The sequence below is a fragment of the Pangasianodon hypophthalmus genome, chromosome 11 (genome assembly GCF_027358585.1).
Source record: "Pangasianodon hypophthalmus isolate fPanHyp1 chromosome 11, fPanHyp1.pri, whole genome shotgun sequence".
In the NCBI taxonomy this organism is placed as follows: Eukaryota; Metazoa; Chordata; class Actinopteri; order Siluriformes; family Pangasiidae; genus Pangasianodon; species Pangasianodon hypophthalmus.
Genome location: NC_069720.1, coordinates 6,941,068 through 6,964,982, shown reverse-complemented (window position 1 = coordinate 6,964,982; position 23,915 = coordinate 6,941,068). Strand labels below are relative to the sequence as shown.

Below are 23,915 nucleotides of genomic sequence, written 5' to 3'. Positions count from 1 at the left end.
TCCAAATATTTTTAAAACATATATTTTTTATAATTGTATAATGCGTACATACTCTTCATTTAAATAATTAATCTAAATACAATCTGTGGTGCCCAACTGATGGAATAATTTACAAACAGCTTGTGAAAATTTGACATTGTTGGCTGACCCACTGATTCACATGATGTAATCCCACGTTCCACCTGCTGAAGTGGGAGACCAACAGGCTCCTGTGTGTATGAAGTGTAAGAGTAATGATGCTCAGATCAGCTTCCAGACACCCATCTGATCATACACATTATGATGGGAGAGAGGAAGACTGATCAATCACTCTTGCCATTTAACAAGTGACCCCGATCAATTCATCTGAGACAGAGGAAAAGATTTATTCACAGAATAAATACTGTGCTAGCCATGAAAATCAGAGGATCTGCAATGACATGTACATATACAAGCAAAAATGTGACAAGTCTGCTTCTTTTTAATTCGTACTCTCCTAAACATTCGCTTACAGCAACAGAACCAAATACTTCATCCAGAAAGCACACAGCACAAACACAAACTCATTCAAACACATTTGGCTGCTCACAACAAGTGCTAAAACTCCCAAACTTAATGTTTCTCCCCCCACATCGCTAGCTGGTGATAATTATCCGACCTAGTCCTTGTTAGTGCACTATAAAGTGCCTCCAGCTTTTACGAATACAGCCTCAGGCCTTCAGCCGTCACAGGCCTTTCATTACCCTTAGTGCACACAACCCCAAAACAAAACACCCACACTCAGCGTTCTAACTATTATCTCCCTGTTCAATCAGCCTGTCAGAAAATGAAACAGTTATACAGAACTCCAAGACATGAGGAGCAATTCTTTTTATCCTCACTTGTCTTTTAATATTTAGTCACCATCATTCTGTACAGAGAATTTTGAAATTCTGAGTCTACAACTGGTTTTAAGTGCTCAACCCATTACAGGAGTGTTTCTCACACACGCTACTGGAATGTCATGTAAACATAAGCTTCATCAGTTATAGTGTCATCTGGAACTATGTTGAAAAGTCTAGGATTGGGTAAAAAGCTCACTCCTGAAAGGGTTAAACGTGTGTGGGTGTGTAATACACCAGTGCTGTAAGACATTATCTCAAGATGTAGCTTGAATGTGCAAAGAATTATATAGGATTGGCACAACAACAAACTGTATGATGCAAAACAATGCCTTCGTACTATGTGCAAATCATTAAAGATGTCTGCATCTTTTGGTTGAAAAACAGGAGAGCATCGCAAACTCCACATTCATGCTAGCAAGTGACAAGTCACTATTGTTGCTACAGGTTTCTCTCTTGTGCGTGTGCAGTGGTTGTCACATGTCCAGCTGTTCTGATGGGGAGCATCAGACAGACTAGGTCAAAGAATTTACTGGGTAATTTACTTCCATTTGCTACTTTAGTGCATCACAGCGAACTTGCTGTCTGTTGTTTTGTTACTTGCAAGCATGGATGCAGTTTAAAGAAAATCCAGTCTATTTCCTCTGAGGTGTCATCCTAATCCCTCCAAGGTTAGCAAAGTTCATTTTAAAAATAGGCAAACATGGTTTCAGAACAGTTTTGTTTCAAAACAAATCTGCAGGAAAGAATAAGTTATTTAGTACTCACTTCGGAGTTAGTGACTCATGCTTGCATGAAGTCAGCTTCTTCACTGAACCGATCTGGTGCAGTGATCCATCTCACAGTAATATGGATGTCTTTCACTGTACATACATGGCAAGAGGACTGTACTTTAAAAACTGTTTAGCAACACACACACACACACACACACACACACACACACACACACACACAGAGCAACACTGAACATCAAGCTTGATGAAGCAGCCTAAGCGAGCAGAGCGATCTTAAGCAGTAACTCAGCAGGACTTGTCTCTTCCCTCTCTCACCTCCTCTGTCAGATGCCATGATCACATTTCAGAGCAAATACATGCATGTGAGCCTGGGGTCAGACACAGTAAACAATAACAAAAATAATAAAATAAAATCTTGCAATGCATACACACGTGTATTTCCATATTAATAATCACAATACCTGCCAACCCTTCCACAGAGGTCACTGTGTATGTGTGTGTGTGTGTGTGTGTGCATGTGTGTGATCATCTCAGCTAGTGTGACTCTGTCACGGTAGTATTGAAGACTTCCCATGCAGGAAGTTGAAGTGGGTAGGCAGAAACGGATGATGCGTAATCTGTGGCTGCCCACTTAGTCAGAGAGAAAGTGACACGAGACACTTCCCGTCTCGCACATCTCTTCGTAGATGAGTAAGCAATTAAGAAATGAGACAAAAACCATTAGACAGTAGATGGATTCTCAGCCTCCAGCCATTGGTTAGTGTTTCTGTATTCAGGCCAGGCTGATGCCCATTGCCCGCCCACCGAGTCCAGAGATTGGGACGCTCCACCGCCCCACACCAGAGCCCCCCTTGTCCCCCATCTCCTGTCCGATGAGATTACAGAAAGCAGGGTCCAGGACCAGGTGGGGCGGGGTCTTCCATGGGTGTCATGTGACATTGACCTCAAGCACATGGTCGTCTGTGCTGGGGAGCACCAGGACCTGTTGCGTCTGGCTGGAGTTGAACACTTGTCCCGGGCTGAAAGGCTCAAGCCGGGGCATGGGAAGAGCCCTCTGCTGCTGCTCGTTACTGCCCACAGAGTGAATGCTTCCCCGGCTGCGCAGACTGGCCGTGTCTCCCTGCTCCTCCAGACCCTTATCCAGAAGTGAGAGGTTGTCGTTCTCCAGGCATGAGTCTGGGAGGAAAGAAAAGAATAGGGTTTAACATGAATTATTTATTCAGTACATATACAGTACACCTTGGTGCCACTACTATTTAAGCATACTACATGGTGCATGTTAAGAGGTTTGGGACACAGCCTTGAATCCTCTTTGAATGTGTGTACTCATGGCTAACAAAAGACAGCAACTTTTCAAAAGGTTCTGCAAATACGTGCAAGACCACTATTTCATCCAGAGATAGTAAAATTCCAAAATCTTACATCCTGTAGTGTTTAAGTAAGGAATTAAACATGATGGGGCATGCTGTTACAGGAAAATAATCCAGGACAGGGTTGCATAATGACACAAAGAACTTATTATTCCTATAACAGCACATTCCAAAGTGTTTCATTCATTTGCCAACAATTACATTTTGCTTACTGTCTCTTATTTAAAAGTGCCTAAGAGTAGTAACTCAAATCCAAAGTTACACACACAACCATACACAGTACGACGTGTAGTGAAATGTTTTTTACGACTGTCCGTGACATAAAGTAGAATTTACATAGAGTTAGAAAATGGGAAAGTATTAAAAGAAAAAGTATAAAAAATAATGTGATTTAAAGATGGTTGGCAGCAACAGTCTGATAAAGTGCAGATATGTGCAGTTGTTTTGTGCATTATAATGCTGTGCAGCATTAAGCTGAGATAGCTATATATCTATAGCTATATATATATTATTATATATATATATATATATCACATATATAATAAATAAAATATAGAAAATATATATTATTAAGATATTTATAAATACAGGATAAGTGTAATACAGGAAAAAATGGTTACTGAAGATGAATAGAAGATGCATTAGGGAATGTAGGTGGTGTGGGTGTCCTGGTTCAGGGCCCGAAATTCATAGACTGTCTAGTGAAGCAGAAAGAGTCTACTAGACAGACAGTAAGAGAGGGAGCTAGTAAGAAAGACGGAGAGAAACAGTGCGAGTGTGTTACCTGTGTCAGGCTGGCTTGTGGGTTGTGCGCTGTGGGGCAGGTACTTGAACACTCTGATGCTGGGGAAGGGCAGCCTGCCTGCAAACAAAGGCATGACCTCCATCTGTACTTTGTGCGTTGCCATGGCAGCCACGGGCATGGACACTAAACCTGAACTCTTCCCACACACAGCCCAGTTACTGCTGTTATCCACCACTGAAACACACACACACACAGGCTGCATTAAAAGATCCCAAAAACCTCCACTAAACAAGCTTCTTTTAGTTTGTTATACAGTTTCAGAACTTACCCTCATACATGAGCTTGGTCGTGCGGAGGCCTTCGTTCTCCATTAACTCCTCATCCTCTCCCTCCGCCTCATTCGGCTCTATCAGACGTGTGACTGATATTTCTAGCCGACAGAGGGTGCCGGCGCGACAGTGCTGCTCCCCCGCCGCAGGCTGGATGTCTGCCTTCACACTGTACAGTGTCTGCAGTGTGACACAACACGTACTTTACCATCACACCAATCCAAAACTGTGCTTAGCATTAGAACAGCAGAGCAACAGCAGAGCTTTTTCAACAAAAAAGTTTATTAAAAGAAAAAGAAAAAAAAAAGGTTCAGTTCCAGCACGAAATGGTGTTGTCAAGGGTTTGGGAATGCATTTGGGAATGCTACCATTTTGTGGCAATAACAACCCAGGCAAGTTATTTACCTGACCACCATTAAAATGATATGAACAGTGAACAGTTTTGAAAAATGTCAAAAAACAAAAGTCTGTGCAGCATTAGCAGAAATAACAGCATTTTGCAGAGATAACTTTTTTAAATACCATTGATGTTACATGCTAATGCTAACAATCCTGGCTACACACACAGAATAAATAGCCAAAAGTAATAATATTTTGCATACAACTGTTGTGTATGATCTCTCTGTGGTGTGCATTTAATGCTAAGAAAGTTGAGCCTACATGGTAAAATGTGTTTTTTTTTCAGAAGTCAGAAGAACTTCCAAAATGCTCCTTTATCGTTTTAGTGGGTGTGTGTGTGTCCTCACCGAGACTCTCTCCAATTGGAACTCGTAGATGTAGGGTTTGAGCGCCGTGTCTGGAGCGTCGGCAGGAGAAAAGCTGGCAGAAAACACACACTGCAGACACGGCAGCGGCTCTGTGGTCCACTTCACCTCCCACAAACTGTACACACTCTGCTTACTGTACACCACCTTCACACACAGAGAATGAGATCACTCCAATTTCAGTGACTCACTCAGAACAAAAGAGATACAATGTGAGTAAGTGTGAATGTGTTGACTCACCTGGTGTGTTTTAGCATTGAGAGAGAGGAGCTCCAGTAAAGGTGTGTGCTGATGCTCTGACAGTGTCTGATTGGCAAGACAGAAGTTTGTGTTCGATACATTTTCGAGGCACACCTGGATATACTTCCTGTGGGGTCAAAAGATGATTTCAAAACTACCATTAGAAAAAAGTTCCTGTTTGTAAAAATGGGTTATGCTACATTAGTTTTACCTTTATTATAACCATGATTTATGGGAGGGCAGTAACGAGAGTTTAGAAATGTACAAGGGACATATTTATTTTGGAATTGCTTTCTCCAAGTAACAGGAAATCACAGAGAATTGCTATCTTTAGTAACAGTAACATGATAACACCAAACTGTAACCTATGTTGGGTAATGTGTGGTCATTAGTGTGTTTGCAATAAAATCTGCAGAAATCAGCCCAAAAGTGTAAAAAAAAAAAAAAAAAAGCTATTTAAAGTATCCAGCACTACACAGGAATGGAACTGCAACGGTGCAAAGGTTAAACATCTGAATAATTAGAGAGAAATTCAACTGAACTTTTTATATATTTTTAATCAGTATATACTTTTACATTATGTTCTAATGTGACTAACAAACATGGTAAAAACATACAGCCTCTTTTACAAACCTTTTCCCTGCTGACAGTAGTGAGTGCTTGGCTCTGAAGGGGGTGTAAAAGGTAAGGGATATGAGGATGGAATATATAGACCAGGGACAGTCAATGGACACCTGGCAAAACAAAAATTTTACATTATATTCAAAATGACTCATCACTCAACTCAAAATATAAAATGTAATGCTAAAAATAAATTCCCATTTACGTAATTTATTGTAAATAATGATATTATGATTAATTTATGATATTTGCTGAGTCGCCAGACCTTCTGGTCGATGCAGGCCATGCCGCTGTTGAAGCGTGTGCGGCTCTTTGGCCGGTGACGGATCTCGCCGTTGGTGAGGCGCTCACTTTCGACCCGTGCCGGTGATAATGGGATATGGCACAGCACTTCTAGCTGGAACTCTAGTGTGTGGTAGGGTGGAGTTAGAGGCAGAGAGATGCTCGTCACCTTCTCTGAAGCCTGGATGGACAGAGCAGCCTCTCCCACCAGCTCTGCAGAAGGAAAGAGGGATAAATAAATGACAGCAAGATACAGAACAGAGAAGACATAGGAGACAACAAACATGCATAAGTGGTCAAATCAGACATCATGTGACCTCATGTGAGCTTTGCCCTCTCACCTCCAGTGCCAGAGAGAATACGGGCAGAGCAGGAGGAGGAGTGCAGGATAGGCATGGAGTCGGTGTTACTCAGCTGCAGAGCATCACCCTTCTTAATTTCGTAGTGGCCTGTTACAATGGTAAACTTCACCCTCTGAGGAAGCCCAGCCAGCAGGCTCTCTGCAAAACAAATGCATCTACAGTAAGGCATAGGGATCGCATGACTGCATAATTCCCTACTTAAGGAACAAACTGGGATGGTTACTCTAGAACCTAATGAACTTCAAAATAGACAAACTGAAAGCTACATAATACAAGTGGTGTGATTCAGTGCAAAGCAAGGTGGAGTTACTGTTATCACCCTAAAGTTGATTATTTTATCTGTATCATCACATGCCAAAGTGTTTCATGCCTCTTATATCACAGAAATCTGTCCACAATTACATTTATTAGTTAAAAGGTGACATATTGGGCTCCCCTTTTCCCATTGCAAAGACAGGGTGGTTGGGGCAAGCTAGCTAGTGCTGGGAACTGGCAAAATGAGGGAGAAAAATGAGGTTTCCCATAGATCATCCCATCCCACAGATTCGCACACAACATGATATGTGATCTCAGGCCAGTACTGTCCCCAACACTCAGATCATTATCAGATCAGTTGATCCCTAACTGAAAATATTTTCTAGTCTGTAAAATCGGCTGTCAAAAAAAAAATATATAGACAATCTACAGCAGAATGACTGAAAGCAGACTGACCTGTGAGGGGCTCGATGGTCAGCTGAGGCTCCTGGGAGTATACCTCATATTTCACTATGGGGTAAATGTGAGGCAGCACAAACTGCACACGGCCCACTGTAGCACACAACTGTCGCAGAGTGTATGTGCCTGGCTTTGTACTCTGAGTGAGAAGAGAGAATATGAAAGATCATCTAGTTAGTGTGTGCTCAAAAAAGATTCAGGAAGAATACTGCTGTAGTGATGCATACAAAGCTGATTGTTCAGTAATCTCTGCAGTATTACGCCTGGCTGTAATTTAAGTCAGTTGTAACTTCCTGAAGCTGTTGTGAACAGTCACAGAGAGATGCATAAGACTACAAATTTGTCACAACAAAATCCACAAAAAACACAAAATAAAATTCGAAAACACAAAACAAAAATCTGAAAACTCAAAGCAAAATTAGAAAACACAAACCATCCAAAAACACAAAACAAAATCCAAACACACAAAAAAAAAATACAAAACAAAACAGAATCCAAAAAACACAAAACAAAAATCCCAGAGAACTAGAATGGCAACTGATATATTTGTCTTAAAAAACAAAGCTGTTGCTTAAATGCAGCTCATCCAGCCGTGTGGTCAAAGAGGTGTTTATTATTCAGATTGTGCAAGACTCAGATGTCAGAAGTGCAGAGCTAAATTATGTGCTTTATTTAACAAACAGAAGGTGCTAATGCCCATGATGTTCAAATGCAAGCTGCACTGCAGCAGCTCCACTGTTAATCAAGATGCCTTTTAAACTAACCATGTGGAAAGCAATCATGCACACATTAAGCTTAAACAAAATGTACTTTAGTTTCCACGCTTCTCTGCACCCGAGTCATGCACAGAATTAATAATCATTTAAAAAAAAAAACTCTTAATCCCATGGCTATATGAGCTGCAATTCAGTAACAAGTTATGTTTAACTTACTTTTTAAGACAGTTATGTTTTTAAGAAAATTTTTAAGACAAAAACAGCTGCCTTTGTAGTTTTTCTCCACAGTGCTAGCAATGTTGTGGTTTCACAAAAATTTGTTGTGTTGTTCGGTTTACTTCTGTGTTGCCGCATTTTGTTGTTTTGTCGGATTTGTTTTTGTTATTGTAGTGCTGTCAGCTTTGGTTTTGTGTTGCTGGATTTGTTTTTTTGCCATTAGATTTTGTTTTGTGTTGTGGTAAGTTTGTATTGTGGCCGCTGTAGTTGTGCCAAGTCAGCTGTTTTCCTATTTGTTAAGATGATGGTAATTAGGTTTCCTTTTAGATGTTGAAAAAGTAATTTCTAAGCAGCTGTTATTGTTATCCATGTTTTCACATAAACATGCATAGTCTCCCTCACCAGCGCCGTGAAGGTGATGCTGTTGTTGCCTGGCAACAAAGTCACATTGTTGGTCTTCAGCACCTGCATTCCGTCCTCCAGAGTAAAGGCGGAGCCTACAGCGCTATGCACGTCCAAGGGGGAGGAACCATCATTGCCACGCAGCAGCATGTGCACATTCTTGCAGACAACACTAGTGGAGTTGAGCATGTTGTCGGAGGGACTGCGGTCCTGTATTTCGTAAAGCTCCAGAGCAGGCATACCTGTTCCTGGCAACGCCCCACCAGAGGGACTCACAGCGGGGAAGGAGATGGTGCCATCTGGACTGAGACCGGGGCGCCGCTGGGTGCCTGCAGGGCCAGAACGCATACCTGGTTGCTCCCCTATAAAGTGGACGCTGGCTGCCAGCTGCTCCAGCCGCACAGGTACAGGCATCAGGCTGCACAGACGCAGCTCCAACTGCAGGGATGCACCAACGTGTACTGTTGCGGATGCTGGCTTAAACTGCAGCTCTCGCAGCTGAGCAAACGCAGTCATACTCAGGGCCACTCGCTGGTCTACAGAGAGAGAGAGAAAGGTGCAAGCAAGTCAAAAAAAGGCAAAGCAGCTACAGTAAGCTACTACAAGATTTGCATTATGAGCAATGGCGACCCAGTGCCAAACTCCTGACCTTTGCCCTCTGGAGCCTTGTTAGCAAAGGTGAGGATCTCCTGGCAGAAGTGCTTTCTCTCCTCATCTGTCAGGTTGGTATCGCTGGCCAGCAGAGCGCTTGTCTGCAAGTAGCTGGTACAGAGAGTGAAGGAGCTCAAAAAATCCAACAATCTATACAGGGTGATGGCAAACTAAATGCTTATGTAATTTACACAGACATACCAGTCAAAGGCTTGCATACATATGTGCTCATACATGTGTATGTATACAAATACATACATATATACAGTGGATATAAAAAATCTATACACTCCTGTTAAAATACCAAGTTTTTATGATGAAAAAATTTAAACCAAATTTAAACCAAATCATGTTAGAACTTTTCCCAGCCTCAATGTGAAATTACAATGTATAGAAATTAAGTGAAAAACAATCAGAAACATTTTAAGGAAAATTAGGAAAAATAAAAAAGTTACGATAACCTTATTGCAAAAGTGTGCACAGAATGAACCAAAAAATGGAGCACCATAGTGACATCACCAAGAACAGGACATCTCTCCAAAATTTACAAAAGGCCAAGACAAAATCTTACAAGGGAGGCTGCCAAGAGACCAACAGCAACATTAAAGGAGCTGCAGGAATATCTGACAGGTGCTGATCGCACTCTGCATGTGACAACAATCTCTTGTATTCTTCACATGTCTGGGCTATGGGGTAGGGTGGCTAGATGGAAGCCTTTTCTCACAAAAAACATCCAAGCCCAATTAAATCACGCTAAACTACGTGGCAAAATGTGTTATGGTCTGATGAGACCAATTCCAAAAGGTATATCTGGTGCAGAAAAAAGCACTTCCCCAAAGGTGAAGCATGGTGGTGGCAGCACCATGCTTTGGGGCTGCTTTTCTTCAGCTGGAACTGGAGCTTTATTCAGGGTGGAGGGAATAATGAATAGCTCCAAATACCAGTCAATTTTGGCACACAACCTTAAGACTTCTGCTAAAACATTTAAGATGAAGAGGAATTCCACTTTTTGGCATGACAATGGCCTGAAGCACACCTCCAAATCAACAAAGGAATGGCTTCACCAAAACAAGAATAAGGTTTTGGAATGGCCAACCAGAGTCCAGATCTAAATACAATCGAAAAACTGCGGGGTGACCTGAAAACGGCTGTGCACAGGAGATGCCCAGCCAATTTGACAGAGATAGAATGCTTTTGCAAGGAAGAATGGTAAAATATTGCTAAGTCAAGATGTGTCAAACTGATTGACCCTTACCCAAAAAGACTGAATGCCATGATAAAATCTAAAGGTGCTTCAACTAAGCATTAGTTTAGGGGTGTGCACACTTATGCAACCAGGTTATTGTACAAGTCATATTTTCCCCCCCAAAATGATTCTTACTGTTTTTCACTTTTTAATGCTTTTCACAATTCGTAGGTTGCAATTTCACAACAAAAGCAGAAAAGGATCTGTCATGATTTATCTTGATTTCATTTTTTTACATCACAAAAACCTGCCATTTTAACAGGGGTGGGTAAACCTTTTATATCCACTGTAGATATATGTTCTTAAAGTCATATATTTTGTTCATTTTTCAAGGAGCTGCATAAATAACATTAAATGTGGGATTATTAGTCTACAACTTAAGTTTGTACATTTTCACTGTCTAATTAACATTTTGGCTTCTGGTTGAAATTTGTTTCTAGAATAGATGTAAATATGGAAGTTAATACCTATATTTATTTCTTAAATGCATTTTTAAAGTGAAAGTTTTAAGTAAAAAAAGGTTTTTACTTAATCTTTTGTATATTTTTTAAAATTATTTTTTATAATGTTAATGTCTTTATTATTCTAAAATAATAGAAAATACTAAAAACGAAGTAAACTTTTCTATGAGCACGTGTGTCCAATCGTTTCACAGGTAGAGTATATAGCCTTCCAAAATGTGATATACAAACAACATGGTTTCTTATGCCATATCCCTAATATAACTGTTACTAATAACCTACAGTTATAAAGGAGATTGAAGGTGAGATGTAATCATCACTGACATTGCGCTGAGGGGTTTGGGGTTCAGTTAAGGATACTCCTCTGTCTGCTGCAGCTGTTTCTGACACTCTGCAATTTGCTTGCGCGTGTGTGTGAGCGGCAGGCTCCAACCTTCCGTCGTGTATGACTTCAAAGAGTCCTGCAGGAAGGTCTTTGCTGTCTGGGCATCACCTTTCCTCCTGTGCACACAGACATACACACAAGTTTTCAGGAGTTCTTCTGATTAGTTTGAGTTATCGAGCATTAAATGAGGATGGTGTACACTCAATTACAGTATTAACCTACATGTATGAATATGTGCTTAAACAAAGGTATCTTAATGGAGTCAGTTACCAGGATGTCTGCAGTTGCCTTAAGTTAAATTTAATACCCAACAACAATTTATTAGCCCTTCTAATGAAAATTAAAACCAAATTTGCAGTGGTGATACACCAAATATGAAACACTCTCCAAAGAAATGGAAATATTAAAGAATATTACACTTTTCCTTGTAGCTTATATTTCCTTATATTTACATTTAAAGGAAAATAAAAAGAAAAATAACATCATCCTACATAAGTGAGACTATTCAATTACATGTGTAAAATATGACATAAAATATATTATATCTTCTTCTTCTTCTTCTTCTTCTTCCGGCTTTTCCCTTCAGGGGTCGCCACAGCGAATCATCACTCTCCACCTATCTTCTGCATCCTCAACACTTGCACCCACTAGCTTCATATCCTCATTTATTACCTCCACATACCTCCGCTTTGGCCTTCCTCTTTGCCTCCTGCCTTTGCTCCATGTCCAACATTCTCCTACCAGTATATTCACTCTCACTCCTCTGAACATGTCCAAACCATCTTAATCTGGCCTCCCTAACTTTGTCCCCCAAACGTCCAACATGAGCTGTCCCTCTGATGTACTCGTTCCTAATCCTGTCCAACCTTGTCACTCCCAAAGAGAACCTCAACATCTTCAGCTCTGCCACCTCTAGCTCTGACTCCTGTCCCTTCCTCAGTGACACTGTCTCTGAACCATACAGCATAGCCGGTCTCACCACTGTCTTGTACACCAAAATATATATATTATATCCGTTATATATAATGTAAAATATATATATATATTATATATATATATATATATATATATATATATATATATATATATATATATATATATATATATATATATATAACAGATTGTTTTTAATTTTACACACATGAAGAAATTTAGACACAAACTGTATCATAAACACTCACATGTAGAACTCAGCCAGACTCTTTCCCACCAATCGAGCTGAACGCAGCCTCCCAATGGCTCTGTACATCTCCAGAGCAGCGTGGGACAACTCCTAGCCAGGGAGATACAGAGAATGTATAAATAGGGTGTCTAAGGAGGGAGGAAGATGAATCAGAACAATAGTTTTTATGAGTTAATAAGGGCTAGATGGAATAAAGAAATATTACACACTGTTCTTTAATGCATCAAATTCCTATTTAGAATTTGCATATAGTTGGCCGAACATGACTATTATTTCAATGTAAAAACATTACAGTTAAAAGAGAATCAGTTCTTACCAGATAGTGTTTTTCAAAAGCTTCCACCGATGATAAGGCTTCTTTAAGTTTTTTATATGGGCTCTGAAGACTGTTGGCTAAAAGACCATGATAACCAAGAGTAAGATCATCTCCTAACATCCACTACTATATACTACCAGCTTTAAAAGGAATAAATTAACCAAAATAGTTTAACCAAAATTTTTACCACTCATGAACTCCATCTGTCAAGACATGTTTTGCTATCACTGCTATGTATAAGAAATTTAAAGCGATTTCATAAAAAACAGTGTCTGGACATAAATAATCTACATCGCATCCAATTACACTAATTCAGCCTTCAAACTTTGGGCCACACCTCCTATCTGAATCTGACATTAGTAGCTTCTACTAACTACTTCTTTTAGCTATGTGACTTTTGTCCATGCTTCAATACATAACAGTATAATCATACAGCATCAGAAACCACATAAGCATGTGTGTTTGAGGTACTGAACAACTTGACACAATGTGAGGCAAATGTGATCATAGAAAAATGAGAGCAACTTGTCTTGGTTGATTGACTTCATGTGGAATCAGGGGAAATTGTGTATTTATTTTTGGCAGAACTGTTCTTTTTAATCAGAAATTTGAATTTAGAAGTGCATATTGGTATAATGGTATGTAGTCAAGAATGTACAATTCAATATGAACAGAGTAAAATTGCCTAAGCTCTTCTGTATAACAGACCTGTCTCTGGTCTCTCTGTGCCGAGGCCTGCGAGCAGATCGACAGTGCGGTTCAGTTCCTCTGAGTTGGGCCCGTTCTCCGACACCAAACCGCACAAACAGCCAAGAGACTTCAGCTGAAAGAGATGAAACAAAAACACATGACATGGACTGAGTCTTCTAAACCTGTCAGCTCCTTTACACACCACACAACATATAACATTACAAATAAAAGCTCTTAGTTGTATATTTTTCCCTCATCGTACCAACCCACATCCACTGTCTGAGTTCCAAAAAGAGCAATTTGGAGAGAAATGATACACCACGAAAGGAAAAGCAAACATTATGAATAAAAAATAATGAAGCAGATAGAATGGACCAGACAAAAGACATTAAATATGAACATTAAGTTATTTTGAGGATGCTGCTTGAAAACATTAACTATCAAATAACTTAATTAGGAGATCATAGTATCACTCATCTAATGAAAGCAGAACACCTCTATACTAAAGCCAATGTAGCTAATATACCTAATGAATAAGTATTAGAGCTAATATGAAAACTGCTCTATTAAATTTACTGATAAGGAGTCAAATGTATCCATTTTATATATGTCAACATCTTTTAAAGCAGAAAGTATTGTTTTGTTTCACTTTTGCTTTTTATATGCTCAGTTCTTCCATTAGCCTTAGCAAAACACAATTCGTTTACTTTTCACTTTCACATGAGTAGACATGCAGACACAATGGCAGAAAAAGATTAGTAGTTAGTCAATCACCTTCAAAGAAAAAAGAAAGTAAAAAGCAAATTAGCTGCAGTTGCTGGTCTGCAACTTTTTAAAACCATGGTTTCCTTTCACCAGTGTATTTTAGATGTGAAGTGTCAGACAGCCAATCTGTTTCCTCTGTAGTATCTTTTCATTAGTTCTCTCAAGAAAGTCAGAGAGAACTACTGCATGGATTTTGTTAGCACAGTTCTTCACAGTGTGTTTGTGTGTCAGAGCATGAAACAGAATGGGTGACGTGTGATACCTTCTCAGTAGCATAAGTCCAGAGGCCCACAGTGTGGGAGAAGTTGGCCTCCAGCTGGGCACGATCACAACAGCCCTCGATTCTGTGCAGCACCTCCAGACAGCTAAGGAAGACCCAGCAGTCCAGAGCCCCCTGGAAAACCGACACCTGCTTAACAATACCAGCACCAGAAATCAGAGCCGTGCCCAGATGCAAATATTGCACAAGTTTCTAACAAAAGTAGTATAACAGTTTATTACGTACACCTATCGTAAATGTTAAACAACTGCATTCCTTCCATTAATGGACAGGGACCAACAATGGACTATAGCTGATTACAGAGATCATTTGGGTGGTGGATCATTCTCAGCACATTGACACAGGACACATGGCATTCTATTGGCCGGATATTTTGGTTTGATTGACTGTCCTTTAGCCCAACAGTGACCCAGATTGTGTGTTTAAAAAAACCCAGTTGTGCCTAATACACTTGTAGAAGCACTTTGTCAGTGTCACTGCTGTGCTCATCATGGTCCATCACCCAAATAATATTGAGCTAGTGATCATCCAATGGCAAAGAGATATGCTACAGTCAATAAGTATTATGTATACCTGATAAAATGGCCAATAAATGTACAGCATTTGACACACAGACACACCGACCTCGAGCAGACGGAGCTCCTGGACACAGTTGTGAAGCAGCTCCAGGGCTCTCTGTGTGACCTCCCAGGGCCTCTGCAAGAAGATAAGCAGCGTGCACTGGCGAGAGAACAGGTAGCTGCGCAGGTCTAGCAGGCTAGCCTCACCGCGCTGGATTAGCTCCCTCTTCTCCATATCAATTGGTCTGCGCAGGAGCAGCCCGTTCCAGTTCCGCACAGGCTGGCAAAACGAGCCCAGCCAGTTGGCTCCGTCTGAACACCATGCAATAAAATAATATTTAATTCAGCATATGAACTGATATTAAACCAAATATACATTGAAATATAAATTAATATATAAGATAGCAATTAATTAATTAAATCTAATTAAAACAATTAAAACAATTAATATAGATATTAAGCTATTTATTTTCTCTTTAATCGGATGACCCCATATATCTTAATACTCATGGAGTTTGAACAGGATTCTGACTTAACTTCAGCAGTCCTAATAAACATATTTCTTCTAACATTCTGAAACAGTAACAGAAATTTTCAGTAGCACTCAGCCTTTATTGCATATTGCAGCTTTCATTAAAGACCTTTCTGAATACATGTTTGGTGGGTGTGCAGAAGAGACTGTACCTCCAGCGCCAAAGTTAAGCACATACTGGGTGAAGAGGGCGTCCAACTCGTCATACTGGACCAGTGCGTCCTCATACTGCTGTAGCATCTCAAACACAAACGCCAGCTCTTCCTACACATAGAAAAACCCACAGGCATCAAACATGACTCATCCTTATATGCATAATGTGTGAGAGGTGAAAAGACCTAGACCAACATTTGTTTTTTGAGGAAAATGATTTAAGTGAGACCTCAGAGGATTATTTAGCAGTCACTTCCACAGAAATCAGTGAGAGCAGTGGAAGAGGAGTATATATATTTTTTGCTTAGGAAACCAACAATTTTTACCAGATGTGTTTTATGTGACATGACTGCACAGTATAGGCTAATTAATAATGTCATGCATTTGAAAGTTACATCTATTTGCCAATTCAAATTCAAATGTAACTGTGAAAATGAACAGCCAGAGTAAGGACGTACCTGCACCATGAAGTAGTCGCAGAAGCTCCAGCCGGGCTCGGTGCGTTTCTCCCGCAGTGTGCGCATGTCGTCCTCGAAGCGGCCCAGGTTCTTGGTGAAGGACATGAGAAGCAGAGTGCGCAGCTTCGTCAGGAATGAGTTCCACGACTCCTGAGAGCGAGACGACTCCTTCAGGGGATCTGACAGAGCAACACACCTGAGAGAAACAGAGGAAGAATGTTAAAGTGAAAAATTAAGAAAGAAGCTCCATTGTGTCCATAATTCAATAGCAGTTTAATCTTCTCCACCCTGTATCACGTATATTACCCCAGTCATACGGCACTTAATCATGTTTGCCTACAAGTCAAAGTATAAAATGCAGTTTGCTTTTATAATTGTTAAAAAAATGGTAATTTATTTGCTTCTTTTTAATATTTTTCTCTTTTGTATAAAAGAGCAGTTTATTATATTTGCATTGTGCTTTAAAATAAAGCAGTATGCCATGCTCATTATGATGAACTGTAGTAATAACAGGATGAACTGTGAGTAACGGGGGAAAATTCCACTTCTCTGGTGGAAAACACTGAGGAAAGCATTTCCTATCATGGCAAAACTGCTGAGATAGTCACATTTGAAAGACTTTACAGTACAACGAGTTATGAATTGATGTACATGCTCAATTTCGTAGCAACCTTACTAGTCTAAATAATATTTTAAATGCTATTTGAGTATGCTATTTTATGCCTACTGAAGTTTTTTGTTTGGTTAAAATTAAGTGCTATGAATGAACAACAAGGCTCATTAATGAACTTGAAGAACATTAAAGAATAATGATTGATTAAAATCCTCTGATGTGAATTACAGTCAATGCCACATAACCTAAATATGCTGCACCATGTACCTCAATTGCACAGTCAGCAATCCTGATTGAAGGGGGAGAGAAAGAAATAATAATCCTCATCAGGGCAACTCAAAAATAAACAAGCAAAACCGGTCCCCATATGACAATATGGTTGTAGATGACACATATTTCTAATACAACACCTTGTGTCATTTATAAAGATTATATTAAGCAGCAGTCTGTACTGCCTCTTGTTACTTCTAACCAACAACCCGAGAACTCCTCCAGTACAAACCATACATGAGTCATACCTTTATCAGAAGCTCTGCTGTGGAGTCACAGGCCAGAAATAGGGCCTGCTAGCAAAGCCTTTCTAAATTAGCACAGTACAAGACACATAATCAACAGTGCTGAGTGTATCAGATAGCACAAACAAAATCCCATCACAGCAGCACCCATTTACACCTGTCTAAAAAAACGAGGCCGGCAGTCTGACCCCCAGCTTTGAGGGAACAGGGGCTTGGACTGGGCTGCAGCTGCTGCTGAGCTGTTCTCACCTGTCGCTCTGCTTGTTGCAGAAGTCGTTGCGGATTTTGTCCATGATGGAGGTGCGTGGCAGGATGTTGGTCTTGTTCTTCTTCTTGCCATCGCTTTCCACAACTACAATGAGCCAGTCGGCTGAGCCGTGCAGCTTCAGTACGCTCTGCCACCGCTGCATGTCCTCCTTCACTGAGGCCTTATACGTCTCTGTGTCCTGGTGCGTGGACAAGACAGGGACAAATATGTTAGGAAATCACATCTTTGTGGGTAATTAGCTTAATTTCACACTGAAAATCAAACCTTTAATTCAAGTAAATGTATTCTAAGCCAATAAAATACCCTTATCAGAAATATATCTTTAACATAACTACATGACAATTACTGGTACCCCTACAAATCCTTATGAATAAAATGTAACTGAAGTATACTCCCATTTATATTTCTCTTTTTAAATTGTTCAGGAACTCTTAAGCAGTATAAATGGGAGCATACTTCAATTATATATTGTTCATAAGAACTTCTGCCAATAATGCCATATAATGTTGATGCAGTTTTTTCTTAGAGAAAAATTGCTGATATTAAAGACAGGAGAATAAATCTAGAGCTGACTGCATAAGAATTACTATTAGCAATAAAATATGGAGTTGTTTCACAATCACTGATGATTAGTCAACCATTTTGTGATACAATACTAATAACACATTGTGAAATACATCTTAGTGGAATCACAATACAACAATAAATAATGTCTATAATGATAAAATTATAATAAACTGAGAGGCTTGTAGATTAGTTGGCTTTTAAATAAAATGAAATGTTAGGCATATATTTTACAGATCATTGGACTTCTGTGATCACAAGGACACAAACTTTCATCACACTTTCATCAGCTCTTATGTCAGGAGTATCAGATTGTTGGAGGTGATTTTTTTTAAGGTCAGGTTCATTTCTGAGATTTCCCACCGGACATATACTGCCTTAAATAAATTTCCATTTATGTATTATTAATTAATTTATTTAAATACATTTCGCTTACAGGGTTCTTCAGAAATATCAACCAGTCCTTCACATGACCCAATGCACACACACATTCACACTTTCAATCACACCAAGGGGGAGTTGCCAGTGCCCCTCCTGCACATGTTTTCAGGAGGTCAGGGGAAACCAGAGAACCCAGAAGAAACTTACACAGACACAGGGAGAACATGTGAAAGTTTCAAATCAGGATTTTAATAACCATGTGATGCTCTGTCCCTGCTCTTGAGAATGCTCCTGAATGATTCTACTGTTTGGCTGAAACTAAGTCTTACACAGCAGTCAGTCCAGTAGATGTGCAGGAAGGGGAACGTGAGGAGTGCCTTGTTTCCCTCTTTAGGAAGCAGCTCCTCTTTAAACTGGACAAAGTTGGCTTCTAGGTGGATCATCTTCGGCGCTCGACCATATGACCTGGGGGAAATGAGAATGGAACACAGTGACAAGTCAAACCAGAGCACCAATATCTGTTTATACCACTAGCTCTCTGTACATAAGCATGTGTCTAATGCTCTAGCCTGGAGTGACCTTTCCTGTGAGGTTTCTAATGTTACAGTGGATAGGTTACTATTCTTTCTCAGGAGGTGAAACCTAAATAGCATGTAGCTGAGAAATGGAAAGTGTTCACCCAGTTCGTGCTACACTGCTTAACAGAATCTTGAAATCAGCAATGACTTGCCTTTGAGGCAAAACAGGAAGGTTATATAAGAAGGTTAGTGTTACTTAGCATCCGAAAGGAAGGGAGTGTCAAGTAAGAAGCACTGTACACGAAGGGTTTATACTCAAATAGCTCATTTCTGCTGCTCATTATGCTTATGTAATACGAGTTCTTATTTTTTTATAATAACACTTTAACACGTAACTTCCACCTGGAGCATAAATTTTCAGTGCATGTCAGCACATTGTGTGAACAGCTTGGATGAGTGAGTTCTGAATATGAGCAGGCACCTATTTTTTGAGCCAGATGTGTCCTTGACTAACCATTAACTATCCAGCTTTATTTGTGCCTAGGAATGCTCTCTGAAAAAGAGAACTAAACAACCTCGCTCTAATGCTTTATAATTACTTTCTTCTCAGAGGAAGTGCAAGGTTACTGGTTGTTTATATTACAGAGCGCACACAGTGAGAGCAAAATAATCCTAACTTAGGCTCCTACCGTAATAATCCTAACAGCTCAAACCAGCTGTCCTACAGAATACTCCCCATCTACCACTCAGTATAGTCTAGGAGTATCCTGTAGTTAGGGTAGTATGATGATACAGTACTGATTTCATCAAAATTGTGTCACTTTTCTAAGATAGCACAGGTAATGAATTCTTGATTCTGATTGGTCTGAAGTTATTGATTCATTTTCCATAACAGCAGCTCTGACAATAGTTCTGGCCATTTTATATTAATACTAATGCCTTATGGTTTCTATAGTAACAAACTGTGACAGGGATTTGTATAGAGAAAACTCAACATAAATGAATTAAAACAAAACATGTAACCAATGACATGGTGACATTTTCTGCAAGGAGGTGACTCGTTTTATTATTTTTGAAGGAATCTCCAGTGTTAGCATTTTATAACAGTCAGTGGTAAAGCTGTTCCATGACATTTTGAGACAAGTGAAAGTCTTCAGGACAGATGGCTCTGTGTTTTATGCTTTTTGGTAACATGACAACCGGCTTTTTTGTCCTTCTTCAAGAGAGGGGAAAAAAGACAGGCTGGTGAGGAAAATACTGTCCATAACTCAAGTAACAGGTACTAACTTGTTTCGTTCGGTCCGCAACATTAAATGTAAACTGTAAGCAGATAAAATGTCATTCATTAACACCAAAAAAAAAACTGGTCGTGTTTGTAAATGTGGTATTAGAGGAATAAACCACTTCGGGGCATGCTGTTATAGGAGAACAATCAACTCCACCTCACGTCGAGCTGCAGCGCACCACGCTGTAATTGATTATATTCCTGTTATAATGTGTTACTTTTTATGACATCATAAAACCGCAACTGGTGGTGTCACATTCTCTAATAAAACTGCACAGAGCAAGTATTTTATTGGATGTTATCCATTATGTTATCCATTTTTTTAAAGACTAAAGAAATAAGCATTAAATTAAACAAATATATAAAGCACTGTTCTTCTGATGTTTAGTGCCCTTAGTTGGAAGCACATAATTGTACAGAATGTTTTCCTATGCTTTAACATTAAGATTTCCCTTCACTGGAACTATGAGACCCAAACCTGTTCCAGCATGACAATGCCCCTGTGCTCAAAGCGAGCTCCATGAAGACATGGTTTGAGAAGGTTGGAGTGGAAGAACTTGAGTATCCTGCACAGAGCCCTGACCTCAACCCCACTGAACACCTTTGGGATGAACTGGAACACTGACTGCACCCCAGACCTCCTCACCCAACATCAGTGCCTGACCTCACTAATGCTCTTGTGGTTGAATGAACACAAATCTCCACAACTGTACTCCACAATCTAGTGGAAAGCCTTCTCAGAAGAGTGGAAACTATTATAACAGCAAAGTGGAGACTAAATCTGGAATGTCAGGTTCAGAAAGCATATACAAGTGTGATGGTCAGGTGTCCACAAACTTTTGGCTATATATGATATTTTGCAGATGCATTTTGCTAACGAGGTTAATGAGGGAAAAATTAAACACTTTGAGGCAAACTCTTACCTTAAAGCCTACCAGTCTTAATGTTCGATAACAATTATGCTATTATACAGTTCTCTAAAGATGAATAATGGGCAGACCCACCTTCTCCACTCCATAGGCTCCCGGGGAAGCTGCTGTGCCAGCAGGCTATAAAGAGCAGTGAAGAGGTTTTGGTCCCCAGCACCTATACATCATGCAAGAACACACACCATTCATTACTCCATACATTAGTGGTTGTTGTGTTTCTACATTAGTATCTTTGCATACTTCCTCTGTTAACACTGAAATGCTCATTAACATTAATAAGTTCTCTCTCTCTCTCTCTCTCTCTCTCTCTCACACACACACACACACACATAGCATTTTCACACCTACACTTACTGCGACAGCTACAGGAACTGATGTTCCTGCATGGTTGTATATCTTTCTAAACTCACCCACTCACTAATAAAAAAACAAAACAGAATTCTTAAACATATAGTCATGTAAGAAATGGAACTGAAAGAACGTGTTTGGGATTTGTCATCCAATGAAGACACACACCCCAGCATAAAGGGTGAATGCCACACCTTTACTAAACAAGCACTGGGGTTTGGATTTTACAATACAAAGAAATGTATATACCTGATAATGAGTTATATGATACTGTCATATTTAAAGCAGAAAATATTATCATCATCACTATCCTTGTATTCCATTCAGAAGATGGTTGTCTAGGTAGGCCACATTTTTTGGCAGTGTTTCTGCTCATTAGATAAAATCTGTCCCATTTGGGAGGAAGCATAAGGACAGCTGCCGTCTAACATTTCTTATTTTTAGACAGCCTTGCATGTGTCTCAGTCGATCGCAAGTTAAGCAATTCTTCAATTCTGTTCACTAGATAACATTTTGAAAAACTTGGCAGATATCACGCAATGCTTTGAATAAAAGGTTATTGTGATATAGCACTTAATCAGCATGTGCGTAAGGATACCATTAATCAATCAATAATTCAATTTTTGTCCCGTCTGTTTACATATACGTAACGCCTGACCCATATCTGATCCCTGTGATTAGATCATTCCCTGTCAAAATGCACTAGGCTGGAAACTGATTTTTACCAGTATTGTCACTTCTTACAGTAGTACCACAATGTGGAAGAAAGGAGAAATGATACTGCTGTTTCCACTGAGTTTATTTTAGACTCTTTTGTTTTGCTTTAAGCTCTTTAACTTACACTGGAACGTCCTCGTAGACAGCCTTTTGTCTGTAAGTGACCCTGCAGTTTTTTTTAATGGTCATATCCACTCAGAATTTGATGAGACAATTTATTTCACCTGGACTCCACTGACGTTTAAGCACCAAATGATGAATTCTGACCTAACCTATGGTCACTTAACAATGACTTCAGAATTAAAATGAAAACTGGATGTGAGTGTTTAGATGTGAGTCATGTGCCCAGATATCAGACATGTTTCAGATTTAGTAGCTCACTTGAACTTGGAGAATATTGGATATCAGAAAAAAAAAAATCAGACATATGCAACAATATCAAACCTGTGACAGAAGTCAGCAATGGACAGGCAATGTAAATGCAATCAAAGTCATACATAGTGACAGCACTGACAGCAGACAAGACCACCAGGCCCTGCTGTACTGCTTAAACCTCAGCTTCGAGCTTTAAATTCAGATGGAGCCTGGGATTTTCCTGTGTCGTTACCACATTAGCATGTTCAACACGTCAACATCTTTCCTTTAATCAGGGCTGGATTGATTATTCACCCAACATATATCTTGTGTAACTGCATGCGCGCGCGCACTCGGCCCGCCTGGCAATGGCAATTCATAACTGCAGACTAATAAATGTAATTATTCATGTTAGCTGTCTGGACTATTAATATAAGGTTACAGATGGAATATATGGTACGGCTAACATATCAGATGTCAGTACACGCTTGAGGTAATCTCCACTGGCATTCCTGGGTTCTGTTAAGGCAGTGAAAGGGTTTATATGTAAATACTGATCAGAATGTACAGTAATGTAAGCTTTATGGGAACATGTCATCTCGCCCCTGTACACCGTATGCTATACATTTTACATGTTATTTTCCTTTTTAATTCATTTTTGACAACACTGCTCGTGCAGGTACGAGCTGAAAATCCGCACCCGTGTGAAATAATCCGGTGTAATAAAGTTGTTAAAATGGGAATCCGTCGCTAAGCGGCTTGAAGGCTAGTTCTGCAGTGGACACTGCAACGCTCGCGCACAGCAGCATAAGCTAACTGGCCAAGCTAATCTGCTAACAACAAGCGAGAAAGCCGACACTCACATGTCACTATGGGTTTATTCTCCATCGTGTAAATGATGGGCTTTTCCTCATGGGGCTCCATGACTTCTGGAAACGAGCATTTAGTCCACCATGAAAACGTCCATTCGGCAAATCAAACCACTTCAGCGCTAATAACTGCAGTACGCTAAAATATCGCTAAGGCCCCTTTTCCTCTCCATTTCCCTATTTGCTGACGCGATGACGACTTCCGGTCCTCGTGAATGTGAAAAGCGGAAGTTGGAGTCTGGTTGGACCGGACAAAAAAAAAAAAAAAAAAAAAAAAAAAAACATTGGTATGCATGAGCGCAAAAGTTTGCATACCCCTACGTCAAAATGAACAAGACAAAACAAAGAAATGTAATTTATACTAACAAAATATCAGCGGTAGAAACCGAACAGACAGAGAAACTGCACTTAAGTGAAAGTTTTGGTACAGTCTCAAAATTAAAATAAATTAAAAGAAGTAACATACCCAAGTATTCAAGAGTAAAAATGTAATATTTTAAACTAATTTAAAAAATCCAG

At 39.7% G+C, this 23,915-nt stretch overlaps 1 protein-coding gene across 2 annotated transcripts; it reads right to left on the bottom strand.

Moving 5' to 3' along the window:
• Positions 1-6: 6 nt before the first annotated feature.
• Positions 7-23,607, bottom strand: trappc10 (trafficking protein particle complex subunit 10). Of its 2 annotated transcripts, none has more exons than XM_026930539.3 (23): positions 23,391-23,607; positions 21,184-21,265; positions 18,706-18,841; positions 17,413-17,609; positions 16,036-16,231; positions 15,577-15,688; positions 14,957-15,204; positions 14,315-14,461; positions 13,306-13,420; positions 12,598-12,674; positions 12,280-12,371; positions 11,074-11,214; positions 9,005-9,117; positions 8,356-8,891; positions 7,019-7,160; positions 6,287-6,445; positions 5,929-6,158; positions 5,676-5,776; positions 5,043-5,169; positions 4,785-4,949; positions 4,038-4,218; positions 3,749-3,943; positions 7-2,770 (listed from the first exon to the last, which is right to left on the bottom strand). In XM_026930539.3, the coding sequence occupies exons 1-23, from the start codon at positions 23,449-23,451 to the stop codon at positions 2,523-2,525; spliced, it is 3,801 nt and encodes a 1,266-aa protein (XP_026786340.3). In that variant the 5' UTR covers positions 23,452-23,607; the 3' UTR covers positions 7-2,522. The 2 variants fall into 2 exon arrangements, with proteins under 2 accessions (XP_026786340.3, XP_034164599.2); XM_034308708.2 differs by having other exon boundaries at positions 14,315-14,446.
• Positions 23,608-23,915: the final 308 nt, after the last annotated feature.